The following is a 15,193-nucleotide window of genomic DNA, read 5'->3' as shown; positions in this document are numbered from 1 at the left end:
AACTTCCCATTTCTTGCAAATGCGACGTTCATAGTAAACAAACATGGCGGCTGCATGTCCGAAGAGCTCCTGTTTCTGGAGTGAAGAGGAGACTGTTTTTTATTTTAACCATGAAAGAACTAAAAGTAGTGAATATTTAAGATGGAAAGAAGCGCGTCATGCGGATTTATGGGAAACTGTCGGTATCAAACCAGCTGGTTTTCCTGCGGATGCACAGAGACGGATAAAGTTTTTCCTCCACTAGCTATCAGTGAACTCCATCAGCTCCACTCTCTCACACCAGCCCCGGCTTCAAACCTTCCCCCAGCGCTGCCTGGTCCACGTCGGTGGCAAACAAAGCCCCAGGACGGGTCAAGGTAAAGAATTATCCACAATCTGGATGTTGCTCAGGATGTAGAGGATAAGTGGGCCAAAGTGGGCATTCAAAAGAACAAGCCCCGCAATAAGCCACACATTTATGCTTTTAGTATTTTCACCGTGATGTGCTCAAAAATATAATGTATGCGCCTGCACGGACAGAGCTTAAATACGAAAAGCTGGGCTTCCGTATTTGATCATGTAAACATTTGAGTTTCCCGTTTTCTCAGTGACATATAAACACCATATCCTGAAAACTGCCATTACCGGAATTTAACTAATAACCGAGCCCTTGTAAAGACACTCAATGCTGAATTATGGGCTTTAAAAACGTGCAGGACAGTTTTTGGGTTTGAACAATTACTGTAACCAGGGAGAGCAGAACGAGGCACTGACGCTGTAGAAGAAGAAACAGCTAAATTTAACAGCTTTGTCCTGAGGATTGCTCAAAACTGTTGTGAAATAGTGACTGTACCACCTTCAAGTCTGTTTTTGAGAAAGCCTATTTTGCATGATATGTCCACTGACTACCTGTTGTGTCTGGATTACAATTAAACATCTCAAAATAAGCCATTATGGTGAGAAGATTCAACGTTTACTGCTTAACTTGAGCTGTAAACTATAACCTTCCCTTGTCAGACAAACATCTGGGAAAAAGTCATCACGTTCACATGACAAGAAGAAAATGATCAACTAAATGTAAAAATGGTCTGAATTATCTGCAAATAAACTCATTCAGGCCTAATGTCCCTCCCGTGCCACCGTACCTGCGAAGTCCTTGACATTGACGTCCGCCCCGAGGCTGATGAGCTCTTTGACCTGTTTGGCGTCGCCTCTGATGGCGGCCATGTGCAGCGGCGTCTCTCCGCGCTCGTTCCGCTTGTTCACTTTGTCCTTCTGTCGCGACGAGGGCACCTTCTTCTGCACCGGGGGCGTCTGCGAGGGGTGACTGGGCGTGGAGTCTGGAGGGGGAGAGGAACCATGTTTACAACGTGGCCCTAGGAAAGGTTTATTTATCATCACAATCGCCGACAGTTAAGGAGTGTCTGGAATTGTGAGCTCATGAACTTTTTCTATTTACCCCTTTCTTTCATGTTAATTCTTTTGGAATACAACAATAACAGCACTGAAGGTTTGTCTGGAGATTGTAGAGAAAAAGCAGCATTTCACAAAACGTAAGAACAACCCACAAGTATTGCATTGTTAGATGAACAGTGTGACGTCATAAAGTGAAATCTCAGAAATTATTCCAATCCTACAACAGGTGGCTGTAATGCTTTTTGATGCCATTATAATGCCTACATACTATATTTTAATGCCATAAATGCAAAAAATCTTGGCATATTCAACAACATTCAATCAAACAGGGGAATGAGGGGAAAGATTTGATATTCAAAACTACACTGGAAACAACAATAAACCTCTGAACAAAAATCTCAGTCAGAACTGCAGCTGAATTAGTTTACGGCCATAGTTTTTTGTGTTTTTGACATTTGTATGCAGTAAAAATGGTCGAGCAATGTCATTTATTGCATTCCGTCAAGGCCTGTCACTATAAGAAATTTGAAGTTCAATATATTGAGGCAGGAAAGTATGTCGAGTATATTGAATGATACTAGACACTGTCAAGTCTCGGGCATAAAAATGACAGTAAATCTTTGTGCCAAGAGTGCATCATAATATCCTAAAATACCACACAAGCTGTAATAAAAATGAAATATATAATGAAACTCAATTTGCAAAAAGAAAAAATAGGGTGGAAATGCTAATAAATGTACAGACTAGGGCTGGGGGAAAATTGATTTGATTTAAAAATCGAGTTGGTAGGTCAAAGGTCCAATTTTTTAAAGATTTTTTTATTTTCAGCTCTGACCTCTGCTTAGAGAAAAAAGGACCTGCTGCATAAATGTGCCTCAGTTACCTCAGGATTTCTTGTCGTTTTATTGCTCAATCCAAATACAGTATAAATAATTTGGATGTTTAACAATCTTTGTTGCACAGTGACTTTTCAGTTAGAGAAAGGGTTTGCCTTTGTAATTTTGTTTATGTTGATGCACTATAATTAAATACAATAAATTTATATTTAAAATATATTTACATTTCGCAGTTATTTTTATTTAAAATGGGGGCGGGGAAATCAAATCGAAAATATATATTTTTTTATAAAAATTAATCACACAGCTCTAGTACAGGCGATAAATATCGAGCCCAAAAATATATTGTGTATCTGTTTATTGAACGATTAGTCAATATAGTAATTATCGTGGCAGCCCTAGTTCTGTCTCTAACCGGGTTTCTACAGGTTGGATGCTTTTTAATGCCATTTGGATGCCTAAATACTATATTTTAAGTCTCAGCATATTTCCTTTCGTAAAATGTGTAAACAATCAAACAGAGGAATGAGGGGAAATGTTGTAATTCAAAACCAAATTGGACACAGCAGGAAACTATTGAGCAAAAGATTGTGTAAAATTTTTAGTTTAGTTTTTGTGTTTTATTCACAAAATAAAAATAGACCAATAAACAAACTACTACTTCCTCATCACACATAAGCCACACACACTCTTCATTAATGTAAACACATGATGCTGTGAGAAAGTTAATCCACTGATCTGTCGCGTTTGTAACTTGGATAAAAACAAAGCGTAGGCTGAGGTTTCCAGTAAAACCAGTTGACGAGCAGCTGCTGATCCCCTTGGTTTTCTCTCTAAACAAACTGCACTTCCTGGAGGTAGATTAGATGAGTAATGGTGTTTTGTGTAAATACAAAGTCACGACGGGCTTCAGACTGTGTCAACAATGGGGATGAATGAGAAGTGGGTTAACTGCGCCGTGCGACTCATTCAGAGGCTTCTTAAAGGGACAGAGCAGCGTTTTGTCAATGGGTGAATGAGTGGAAAACGTTTAAACTGACACAACTGTAAAGCGTGTTGTAGTTTAGACCTGCTTTGCACTCACTTTAGTCGTGATATCACCTGGGTTGAGTTCTTGTCTTTAGGAAGAGCTGATTATGTGAGCATTCAGGGCTGGGACGATGCATGTTTTTGTGGTATGGTGTCGTCTGGTTTGAAAACTGATATTGCAATAGTTTAATGACATTCTGTCCGGTCAGGAAAGTGCAGCATCACAGGCAAATATCCAAGAGCTTTTAACAGTATTCACCTAATCTCAAACACACACTTGGTTTACAGCTTCATTCAGGATTAAGACACTGCAGGTGAATAAGGAAAATTACATTTAGAGATAGAAATTTGAGAAAAAATGTATTGCAAGTTTTCTGCTGTTTCATGTTTTTATAAAGAAATGAAGAATAGAATTTATGCATTAAAAAAAACTACCAAAATTTAAGATAAGTTTTATTTTGTTGACATATGAGTAAAGATACTTTCTGAGGGGATTTTCAGTCTTGTTTAGTTTTTGAAAAAGCTAGTCACAAGTGAAAAAATCTGCACAAACTCAAATTTTGTCTGGTTTTTTCATGTTCAAAGCTGAAGAAATCAGACTTGGAATTAGTAGTACAGTACAAAGTAACACTTGCCCCTAGAGGCCATAAACGTAAGTGCAGGTGTTGTAGCATGTTGCCATTTTTTATTTATTACTTGTCTTGGAGAGTAAATACTACACTGACAGAAAAGACAAAGAGAGGGAGGGATATTGTACATCCAATCACACAATGAAGACAACTTTTTTCACTCAAACCTGGTTGTAAATACTGTTTAAGCGGCGCTAGCCCACAGCTAGCTTTGCCTGTTAGCCTCTTCTTCGTGATTCCATTAGTGTGTATTGCACCTCTGACCTGGTGGCAGTCAAGTTGCAATTGTGGTTTTCTGGCCAGAGACACCAGGGGGAGATGAAAGACCCCCCAATCATCCCATTAACACTTGTATCACCCCCAGAGGGAGTACGGAAAGGATTTATTAAGGTTAACAAGTTACTTAGTACTGCTTTAAGTCTAAGTTTGGAGTCTGTAGGGGAAAAGTTGTTGCATGAGTGGAACGTTTCTTGAGAAAACCGACCCTGAAGTTTGGTGCACACGAGCGATACATTTCTACAGTCTTTCGTACCAGGAGTCTCCCAGAAAAAGAAATGAACATATTTGGATTATAGTGTACATGCACGGAGCACACGTGCGATATCTCCAGCTCCTTTGTGCATCCTAAATCAAGCATCGTACAGGGTGAGTACGGGCTTTTGCTTTTTTATATTCCGACATGAAACTAAGGGGGTCGTTTACTCAAGTGCAAAAGTGTATCAGCAACAGATTTGTGCATTTTTTTTACACACGCAGCATTGTCTCATTTAAATATCAGATGTGGGGCCCTAATACCGTAATACACGATGCTTCAAATAGTAAATTAGGTGCAACATACCCACAAGAGAGCATATTTTATTTTTCAGCTTTCACTCGCCGTTTAGCACCTGTCTTGATAAATGACCCACTAAGATGAAAGAGAAAACTAATGGAGTTCTGTTTGCTTCTGGAAAGCAAAACACGAGCAGTACTTGTGTGAGAGGTACTAACCTGGGCTGTTGGCGGTCATCTGCATGAGGAGAGCCATTTGCTTCCTCTCCGACAGCGGATACCCAAACAACAGGGTCGACGACTGCGACTTCCTGCCTCCAGACTCCTTCTTCACACGCTTCTTATCAGGGCCATCTTTATCTGCAACAACACCAGGACAAATCAACACTTTTGAGCAACTTTATTTGATCGAAGCTTTGCAAGTTTGGTGCCAAAAGGAGGAGGATTTTCCTCTTCGCCTTGTATCTGCCGAGGTCCCGGTGAACAGATGACAAGCTGAAGTGTTGAAAAGAGGGGAAACTAAAGCCGTGTTTCCACTGCGGGGTTTGGTACGGGGAAGATTGGCAGAGTGCACTTAGGGTCACCAATGAAAAGAATACAAGTTATGCAGGTACTATGCAGATTGTGTTCTGGATGTAGAGGTATTTGAAGAAAGCTTAACACATTTTTATTAACCTTTATTTAACCAGGAAAGTCCCTTTGAGATTAAAAACCTCCTTTTCAAGGGAGTCCTGGCCAAGAGTCAGCAATAGGCACAGATACAGTGTTACAGTAATACAAACTTGGAGAATAAAAATCCATTAGTGGACTGTGGTTTGCACAGACCAAGAACAACAGGGAGCAAGGCTTGTTAATTCATGATCGTATTACAATGATATATCACACTTGTCTCGTCTTGATGGTGTGTTGAAGATGCGTTCGGACTAAAAGTGAACTCTGGTGCACTTCCAGGAAAAAAGTGCTTATTTTGTGCAGCTCATGAACTCGCCTCGACTCTGTTTTGCTCCAACGCTTTGAAACGAAAAGACCAATGGCAAAATGTCAAAAATAAACAACTAAAATCACATTGCACCTTTATTCCGTTTGCTTTCATCAGTCCTTTAGTTGATCCATAAGCGTTGGATGAGCTCCACAAAACAAGCAAATTATCCCTGGAAGAGCACCAGAGTTTATTTCAAGAGAACCAAGAGTGAACGCCGCCCTTATTTTGTTTTCGAGAAGACAAGACTTTGTACTTTTAACCTTTCCTGGCATTGGTTGGTTGTAGCCATCAGTATTGGAATTCAGGACTGGAGAAGCTGGTGCCCCTCTCTAGAAGAGGACTAAATTAGCAGATGGCAGACACCATGGTAAAAAAGCACATAAATAGTACTGAAATTAGGTTTCAGCAGAGATAGGTCAGTAAATGCATCACCAGAACCTTTTCAAAAATAAAGCACTTGTACTTGACCCGTACCAAACCTCAGCAGTGGAAACCACATTCTCTGAAGCCAGCCAAGTGCACAAACTCTCACTACTACTCTGGGGACAGTGCCTCTACCCCTCCCCATCTCCGTCAGCCTCACCAAATCAAAATCAAAAACACCAAAGAGACATGCGTTAGCTGGGCGAGGGGCAGCGGATGCAGAGGGCAGGTGGGGGGGGCGTGGCTAACATAAACACACGTGCACGTGCGCTGCGTCTATAGAAGTATTGGCTGTTTAGCGTCGGGGGGAGGTGTGGTTCTAAAAAAACGGGACGGGGCGCAGAGAAGGGTTTTACCTGTGAAAATGGTCCAGGGCTCGGCGGAAACGCCCGGCTCTGACTCGTCTACAGAGCAAAGCAGAAGGAGCAGGAGAGGAAGCATCACTCACACAAGCACCTCCACCAAAAACACGCTCGCAGCACCACGACACCACCACGACATGACCACGTACGGCAACAGAGTCTGATGCTGAGTCTTTAGGCTTGGCACACATGATCGATGATTTAGAGCTGCACAATTACGCCAATCATCTTGGATATTGCGATAACTTTACTAAAACTTCACTAAATAAAAAAAAATACAATAAAAAAAACCTAAATCAACACAAAATTAAACTAAATCTGAATAGCTGAATGATTTTGCGATATGGATATTACGTCACCTCAAACGTGATGATAATTTAGTAATTTATTGTGCAGCCCTTCCGCCAACTCTGCAGTCTTCAGTAGGGATGCACCGATCCACTTTTTTGGGCTCCCGATCCAATAGTCTATTTGTATTATTATATTTGTATACATTATATATATTATAGCCTATGGACAATACAGTAGTTTTACCAGTCTTTTAATGTAAACATGCAAGAGGTTTTGGCTTTAGCTCCGAATTTTAAATTGCAAGTTTTTCAGAAGCATGTGGTGTTAGCGGCCGGTTAACAATAGTAAACAAATTAATTTATATCCTCCTGTGTGATGTTGATGTTGTTTTGTTATGATTGATTGTACAGTTTTTCATTTTGGCAGCCATCCGAATTCTGTTTTAAAATGTGTCTTGTAAGTCCATGAGGGCTGGGCCCTTATGTGCAAGACATAATAAGAATAAATCAATTCAGTAGCCTAGCTTAGCGATAGCATGAAGGCTGTAAATCTGTGGTCCTGGATCTGCAGTGGCTCCTGTCAGCAGATTTACTGCAGATTCACGACTGTCTTGTATCGGACCCGTCCAGTCATCAAATCCGATCCAATCTGATCTCTCTCTCTCTCAAAATGCCCGGATCGGTACATCCCTAGTCCACACCTCTACGAATATGCCCTGAAAAGCTTCTTGGATTGGTTTAGCCGCTCAATGCTCCTGAACGTGCAGATAGTTAAGTATTTATTGTCACAGGCCGAAAAATGATATGGAACCTCGACAGTAAAGACACAGAGATGACCCTCAAACACAGAGCAGCAAAGGCTTTGGGATTTTTGTACGAAACCGGGCTGCAAGTAGGGCAGAGCATTTATCATCTTGTGAATATAAAACATACCCTGTAGTTTAGACCTTTACAGACATTTTGTAAAGGTGTGCTAGCTTCAGATTTGCTCTAGATTTTTAAATGTATTGATATGTCACCCTCAAAAGGACATTTCAATTGTTATTTCTCACAAACTCCAGCAGCCCTACTTACCACCCACGCCTCAGTTAACATCAGTGATATTAACACAAATGACGACTTTAAAGCCAAACTGTTGGACAAAAGCAAATGAAAATGTAGTGAGTCCTTTAAGATTGAAGTCAAGCTAAACAATACTAAAACGCTACATTGTTGTACTGGTTCATAAATGATCTGATCTGTGAGCAAACCTCCACATAAACAAAGTCTGCCATGACTCAGCAGGCTCTAAATTAAGGGTCATTTTGTGTGAAATCGCAGCAGAACCGTGTACTCAAGTCATTATCCTCCTTCAGAAAACCAGCCCTATGTTTGAGAAAAGCAGAATCGTCTCGTGGCGGCCATTACTTGATGCGAGACGACTATAAATACCAGAGACTGTCATTTTAAAAACGACTGCACATGCAATTTCAGGGATTATAACAAAGTATAATTGATAAAACAAAAAGGGAAAAAGAAGAGAATCATGCAAACAAAGATACATGTGCATTTCTAATTCTATAATCCTAATCCAAAAACAAATAACTCTGTGTCTTGCATTACACATGTCATTGTTAAATCCCTACATCGTGTATTTTTTTCTACTTTAGTTAAAGGCCCTATACCCGATTCTTTGACTCCCAATGAAACAGTGAAACAGTTAACAAAACATTAGGTATAAGGCCTTTAAAGGAACAGGCCACCATTTTTCCATACTGAGATATGTTCTTACCTGAGCTTAGACGAGTTAATGTGTAACTGTCTGGTCTTTGTACGTGCCTTCAAACGACCAAAGATGTTGCTAGCATTTGGCCTCTCCCAATGCATTCCTATAGCTCCAAACGGGGGGTGAAATTGGAAGCTAGCACGCTTTTCCACGGGCACAAAGACCAGACAGGTACGTATCAACTCGTCTAAGCTCAGGTAAGAACATATCTCAGCATGGAAGAACTCTGTGCCCTCAGTCAAGCAAAAAAGACCAAAGATGTTAGCATTTGGCCTCTCCCGGTATATTCCTATGGCTCCAAACGGGGGGTGAATGGGCACACACAAAGACTACATATAAACTCATCTAAGCTAAGGTAAGAACATATCTCAAAATGGAAAAACGGTGGCCTGTTCCTTTAAGGATCTCTCTACAAACTCCTTACCAACTAAATAAAATCAATAAAAGAGTAGGTTAGCTAAATGCTCGAAATGCTGAATATTTCTCTCGATATATTAAAACAAGTAGCCATTTTAGTTTATTAACTCCTGACTTCTTTGTGAGAAACATTTTAAAAGTCAAATAAATGAACTTAACTCTTGATAGAAGGAAATATATCCAAATCCCAGCATCCACACAAACACATTTCGGTGCTCAGTGACCTGCAGTAATGACAGTGCTATAATTCTCCAGCAGAGGGCGCTGTGAGTGTGGCTGCGGGCCAGTGTTGGGGACAGGGGAGGGAGGGTGAGAGGGCAGTACCTGTGTCCGAGTCGCGCTCCTCCGTCCGGGGCTCGGCTCGCGGCTCTGTGGGGGGCGGGCTGGAGCTGAAGGAGAGCTTTCGCTTCATGGACGACTTGGCCTTTCCCTCCTTCCCCAGTAACTCGCTCCGGTCCAGCTTCGGAGTCTTGGTGAAAGGGGACAACTTGTCTTTGCTCTGGGGACACACGGCATTCGGATTTAAAGTTTAGAGAACAGTGCGGACGAGAGGGAAGTGCACACAGACACACACAGTAAACAAAACATCAAACCCTTTTACTCTCACAAATGCTGCGTTTACAAAGAAGAACTATGGAGCCAAAAGAAGTTTACTCCACTAAAGGAAAATAAGTGCATTACCGCAGCTTTAAAGCTTCTGAACTAGTTTAAAAAGTGCACTACAGGAACAGAATATATATTTGTTTTACCCGCAAGAATAATGGCAATACCCAAGGCCGACAGCAAATATACAACCTTTTCTTTTGGCAATAGTTTTACACAATGACACAGCAAAAAGTTAAAATCAAAATGGCAAAGCACGTACCCAGAGGATTTTTTTGTAAAATCACACAAATCACTAGGTAAATTACAAGGGCAAGGTACCATGAAATATACATTAACAATACTTTTGCTTTTTTTGATACCTACACCTAAAATATGTGTAATCTAGACCCAGAAAAATGAATAATAATGTTAATTTGATAACATTATTGTAAAGTAGTCTGTCCCTGGACCAAAAGGGTATGTATTTTTCTGTACCTGCTTTCGATACCAGGAGTCCCTAAGCTTTTTACTCAACATATACCCTGGTATTGTTTAATGGTATGCAGTCCTAGTCTGCCAAGTGCTGTTGTAAAATGCTCTAGAAATAAACTTCGATTGATTTATAGAAAATACTGAAGACACGAGGAGAAGATCATTCAGACAAAACTTATTCTAGACCCTTTTGAGATCTGGTTTAGTCTGGATTTGATCTTGAACAAGGCTTGATAGTACTTGGAAGAAACAACAGTACTTTGTGTGAAAAGTTTAAGAACGTTTTAGACGTCCACAAACATGAGTATCTTAATTAACTACACGTAAGTTCTGCAGTTTTCATAAATCAAAACGAGCCATTTTTCTCCTTTTCCACCAAGGAAAAAATGTTTGGAGCCGCAAAATATAAACACAGATTATAAATTTAAAAAGTTGTAATATTTTCTTACATGCTACCTGTTACAACCACAGTGCAGCCTGCATATAGGGCCACTTTGAAACAGGCTAAATTAAAGCAGAACTAAGTAACTCATGCCCTTTTCCCGCAGCTAGCTTTCCCCGCTAGCCTGCTAGCTTCTTCTTCGTGATTCCTTTAGTGTGTATTAGTTGTTCCGGTCCAGTGGCAGTGAAGTTGCAAACGTGGTTTTCTGGCCAGAGATAACAGGGGGATATGAAAGACCCCCAATCATCCCATTAACACTTGTATTACCCCCAGGAAAGGATTTATCAAAGAGGCTAGATGCAAGTTGGCCATTTTAGGCTCACTACTGCTCTCAGGTCATACGTGTAACTGCACCTTCTATATTAAGCTTATGCATGACGCACTTAGGACCCGAATTAACACCTTTTTCAGTGACAGTGCAGGATTTTAGAGGCAGTTGTGGTGAACAGGTCTGGGCTCATTCTACACATTAGGACCTGGCTGGAACATGTAGGGGAGGAAAATACTTAATTTTAACATAAACTCCATATAGTCCCTTTAAGGTACACAAGTTACAAGGTGGCTAGTTTCTATTTTACATTTACACATTTACTGCAGCTGCTCGGGATGCAGACAGAACCCTCTGATTCAACACTTTAGAATCTGCTTTATGGAAACAGACCTTTCATCTGTTGCAGCTGAACCTGAGATCGCAAGGCTCCACAATTCTGATGAACATCTATCACTCAAATGCCAGAGACAGAAGGAAAAAAAAAACACCTCAGCCTCTTGAGGTTAGGTTATTGCAGTAGTCACAACTGCAATTGCGATTTGCTATGGATAAACCTTGCGGTCCTGGATAAACTTCTGAAATAGCCAATACCCGTTCTGCCACTATGCTACAGCCATTCTAACCTCACACTTGAAATTCCCATACACTGTGTAAGGTGTCTGAGCCGTAGTGATCGCGCAGAAGTCGATTTTAAACCCGTTTTCTTTGGTGCAGTGAATACATTTTTTTGGCAGGAGCTGAAGTGTCTGCAGAGCGGCGCCTCTTTGATCTTTAGTGAAACGCGGAGCCAGCTGCAAAGAAAAGGAGTCCAGCAGATTCCACAGAAAACGAGGCGAGGAAGAGGAATGAAAGACAACGCCGGTATTTACAGGCACAATTAGAAATGTGGGGCAAATATAGAAATATGGGGCAGAAATAAGCCAAGATGAAGGTTGATTTTGGATAATAAAAAAGTTATGTTAAGTAAGCTAAAGCCAATGACAAATTTAAGAAGTCATTTGTGCTAAACATGGAAAGCAAAAGCCCGGCTCATTTATGGAATTAGTAAATAAACACTTACTTTGTTCTAGAGGCTGACTGATATTTGGGGATTGAATTAGTTTTAGCCTCCACTATTGTATTTTTGATTGCCGCGCAAAATGCTATCGGCCAGTATCGGGCATCGGGCCGATACAAAATGCTTGTACTTATTCATTAAGTCCCGATACCAGAAACCGATACAACTTGACGTGTGGCCGGCGCTCCTACTGGGCGCAGCTCTCCGCTGAGGAGAGAAAATAGCAACAAACTGGAGAATTCTTTAGTGGAAATACAATATTCCACATAGAGCTGACTTTATTACAGACGACACTCCCTAAATCAGAGTGTGCTGGATTTAACCGGAGCTAAATGTTGTTAGTGCTGCAGCGTCTGCAGTGTTTACAAGATACAGGCTAATGCTGCTAACTAGCGGCGAACCGTTTTGACGATTCTTGCGCTGTTTAATACCCAGGGGCTTATTCATCTGAAAAAGTAACCCAGCGACTAAATGTTACTCAGAAAATCCAAAATAAAAACATACAGCATGTCCATATTGAGTGAGCTGCAGCAAAGTAATCAAAATGCTGTAGCTACTTAACCTGGCTAACACCAGGCTGCTGTGTGCGCTCGAAATATTTCGAACTGCACAACAGCCTGGGGACCATGGCCAAATCTCCGGTGGATTTGGGAACCAATCACAGAGCGAGGAGGGACGGCAAGACGATGACGCGCTATTCGATATATGGAAGCTTGTAGTTTATTTACGGATAATAAAAAAAAAGTTTATTTACGGATCCAACATGACAGCAGCAGACACGATGGTATTTTTTGATCAAGCTTTAGACCTTGTTCTAAATAATTTAGCTCAAAAGTTTACAGCGGGTACGTCATACGTCATCTCATACGATGATATGATTGGCCATGGCTACGTGCAGACGCATGAGACTTTTTTTTTTTTTTTTTCGTATCGCCCAATAAACGACTATGGACGCTCGTAAACCACACCTCTCCTACGAGAAAATGAATTGGTGGTCCCCAGACTAAATATCACTTGTGATTTTAGTCTGGTGTTAGCCAGGCTAGTAGCTACTCGCTAAGTTGCGATAAAAACACCAAAAAAATCTACAAGGAGCTGAAGTAAAGGCGAAAAGAGACCATTTAGCTGCAGTAATAAGCAACATCTCGATACTACTGTTAAATAAAAATAGATAAATGAACAAAGCACGAGCATTGAGGAGCTTTTGGACATTGGGTGTTGTGTCTATGATGGACAGTGCAATAAAAATAAAAAATTATATTGAATGAAAATAAATAAAATGGCATCTGTTTATTTTGATAGAACTTCTCTTAAAAGTGTCGCCTACTGTACTCAAGGAAATGTAAATGAGTAAATGAACTAATTACTAACCAATCTGCTGTGAAAAAGTCAGTATGTTGAAGAAAATGCCTTGTACTCGTGTCGGTATTCGGTATCGGCAAGTACTTAAATCAAAGTACTCGAATCGGTTTTAGACAAAGTGGTATGGGTGCATCCCTAGCATCAGCCTTAGAAAAACCCATATCAGTCGGCCTCTACTTTGTTCATCAGTTGTGTAAAACTGACAGACAATCAAAGCAAAACATGGAGTTGAATGAGTTTTTGGTGCAAACGTTCTTGCATTTTCGATCAGTTTTTGTAGATTATTTATTTGAGCAATTGTGTTTTATCAAGCAAGCCATGGATACAGTTATTAGGAGAAAGAAAACACAACAATGCCCAAAAGGAGTAGGCTGAAGCAAACAATGCTTATTTATGCCCATCCCCATCCTACTTATTTACAATCTTTGTAGCTGCGGGCGTGAAAGACCAAGCAAGGGTTTCATTTGTGAAGAAATGCTCTGCGAAAAACCCTGATGACACATGCCGCTTCCACCATCAGCTACTAATCCTACATGAGTCAATGCGGCTTAAAGAATTAAAAACATATTCAATACAAGACCCTGATTTCCTGACATTTTTCCAAATCCTCTTTTAAGTTAACAAAGTTCGTGTATAATTTCCCGATGTTCAGATGGATGATCGTCTGCCTCTTGTAAACAGCGGCGCGTGCAGAGAACAGAGGTCAGAGCCGCGCTGTTTAGAAACGCCGCCGCTTGTTTACATTCGCCTCTTCATTAAATTTGTTGACAGGCGACAAAGTCACGCCGTCACCGAGTCGGCGCCACAAAAGACCGACTTAACCATTCACCAAGTTACTGTCAGACGGAAATAAAGCCATTATCTCAGACGCCTGTGATAAATAGTTTTCAGGTTAAGCCCAGTTAAGGGAAAAACTACTGAAAAAGGACGTTCCACATTATTAAGCAGACCAACCTTTTTCTTTCCCTTATTGCTTGAAAAAGGATCTCTCTGCTGATGAAAAGCGTGAAATAGTTGAATGCCTTGGTCTAGGTATGAAAACCTTCGATTTTTCACGAAAGATTAAGCGCAATCATCGTACTGTTAAGAGATTTGTGGATGATTCAGACACACACGGGTTTGTGCAGATAAAGGCACAATAAGGACGGTTTCTGACGGTGCATAAACCTTCTATCCGGCCTCCCCTAAACTGTTCATTGAAGCTCGTGAACAGAAACGGCTGCAGTGGCTCAGAAATACATGAGGACTCATTTTCAAACAGTCTTGTTCACTGATGAGGCCGTGTAACCCTGGATGGTCAGATGAAGGGAGTAGTGGATGGTTGGTGAATGGCCACCACGTCCCAACAAGGCTGTGACGTCAGTAAGGGGGTGGAGTCATGTTTTGGGCCAGAATCATGGGGAGAGAGCTGGTCGGCCCCTTTAGGATCCCTGAAGGGGTGAAAATGACCTCTGAAAAATATGCAGAGTTTCTGACTGACCACTTTCTCATGATGTGGACCCCATCCTCCCCTGACCTCAACCCTATCGAGAACCTTTGGAGCCTCAAGCAAAACATCTATGACGGTGGGAGGCAGTTTTCCTCCAAACAGCAGCTCCAGGAGGCTATTCTGACATCCAGCACACAAATCCAAGCAGAAACTCTCCAAAAACTCTCAAGTTTAATGGATTTAAGAATTTTGAAGCTCCTATCAAAGAAGGGCTGTTATGTTAAAATATAACTTCGTATAACGTTAAGATGTTTTTAATTGAAATCGGTTTTGATTTCAGCAAATATGACCTCCTAATGCTGCAAAACTGACCACTTTCAGTTAATTACAAGCTTTAAAATGTATTGAAACCATGAGTTGCATAATAAGTTGGAACAGTAGATTGAGTTTTTTTACTATATTTATTTTTGAAAAAAACAACTGTAATCTCTGGGTGTTTTTTTTTTCAACCACATTCAAATGATCCTCTAACAGTTAAAGACTTGAAAATTATGCTGACTCTCATTTGAGTTGACAGTTTAATGCACATCTTGTATAATAATTTGGAACACAGTGTAATAGGACCTCATCTCGCTTTTGCAGAGGACATCGAATGG

The 15,193-nt window shown here is 40.7% G+C and overlaps 1 protein-coding gene across 4 annotated transcripts in view; it reads right to left on the bottom strand.

The window, feature by feature from the left end:
* Positions 1–15,193, bottom strand: part of ankrd12 (ankyrin repeat domain 12) — a 52,231-nt gene that overhangs the window by 11,491 nt on the left and 25,547 nt on the right. For 2 of the 4 annotated variants that reach the window (XM_079569659.1, XM_079569660.1), the window contains exons 3-6: positions 9,224–9,398; positions 6,422–6,469; positions 4,880–5,020; positions 1,125–1,319 (exon numbers count right to left, since the gene is read on the bottom strand). In XM_079569659.1, coding sequence (XP_079425785.1) covers positions 1,125–1,319; positions 4,880–5,020; positions 6,422–6,469; positions 9,224–9,398 — 559 coding nt within the window. The remainder of the gene's footprint in view (positions 1–1,124; positions 1,320–4,879; positions 5,021–6,421; positions 6,470–9,223; positions 9,399–15,193) is intronic. The other 2 variants (XM_079569661.1, XM_079569662.1) reach the window with 1 other exon arrangement.

Source organism: Gobius niger, assembly GCF_951799975.1.
Source record: "Gobius niger genome assembly, chromosome: 13".
NCBI classification, from domain to species: domain Eukaryota; kingdom Metazoa; phylum Chordata; class Actinopteri; order Gobiiformes; family Gobiidae; genus Gobius; species Gobius niger.
This window is presented reverse-complemented; position numbering and strand designations above follow the sequence as displayed.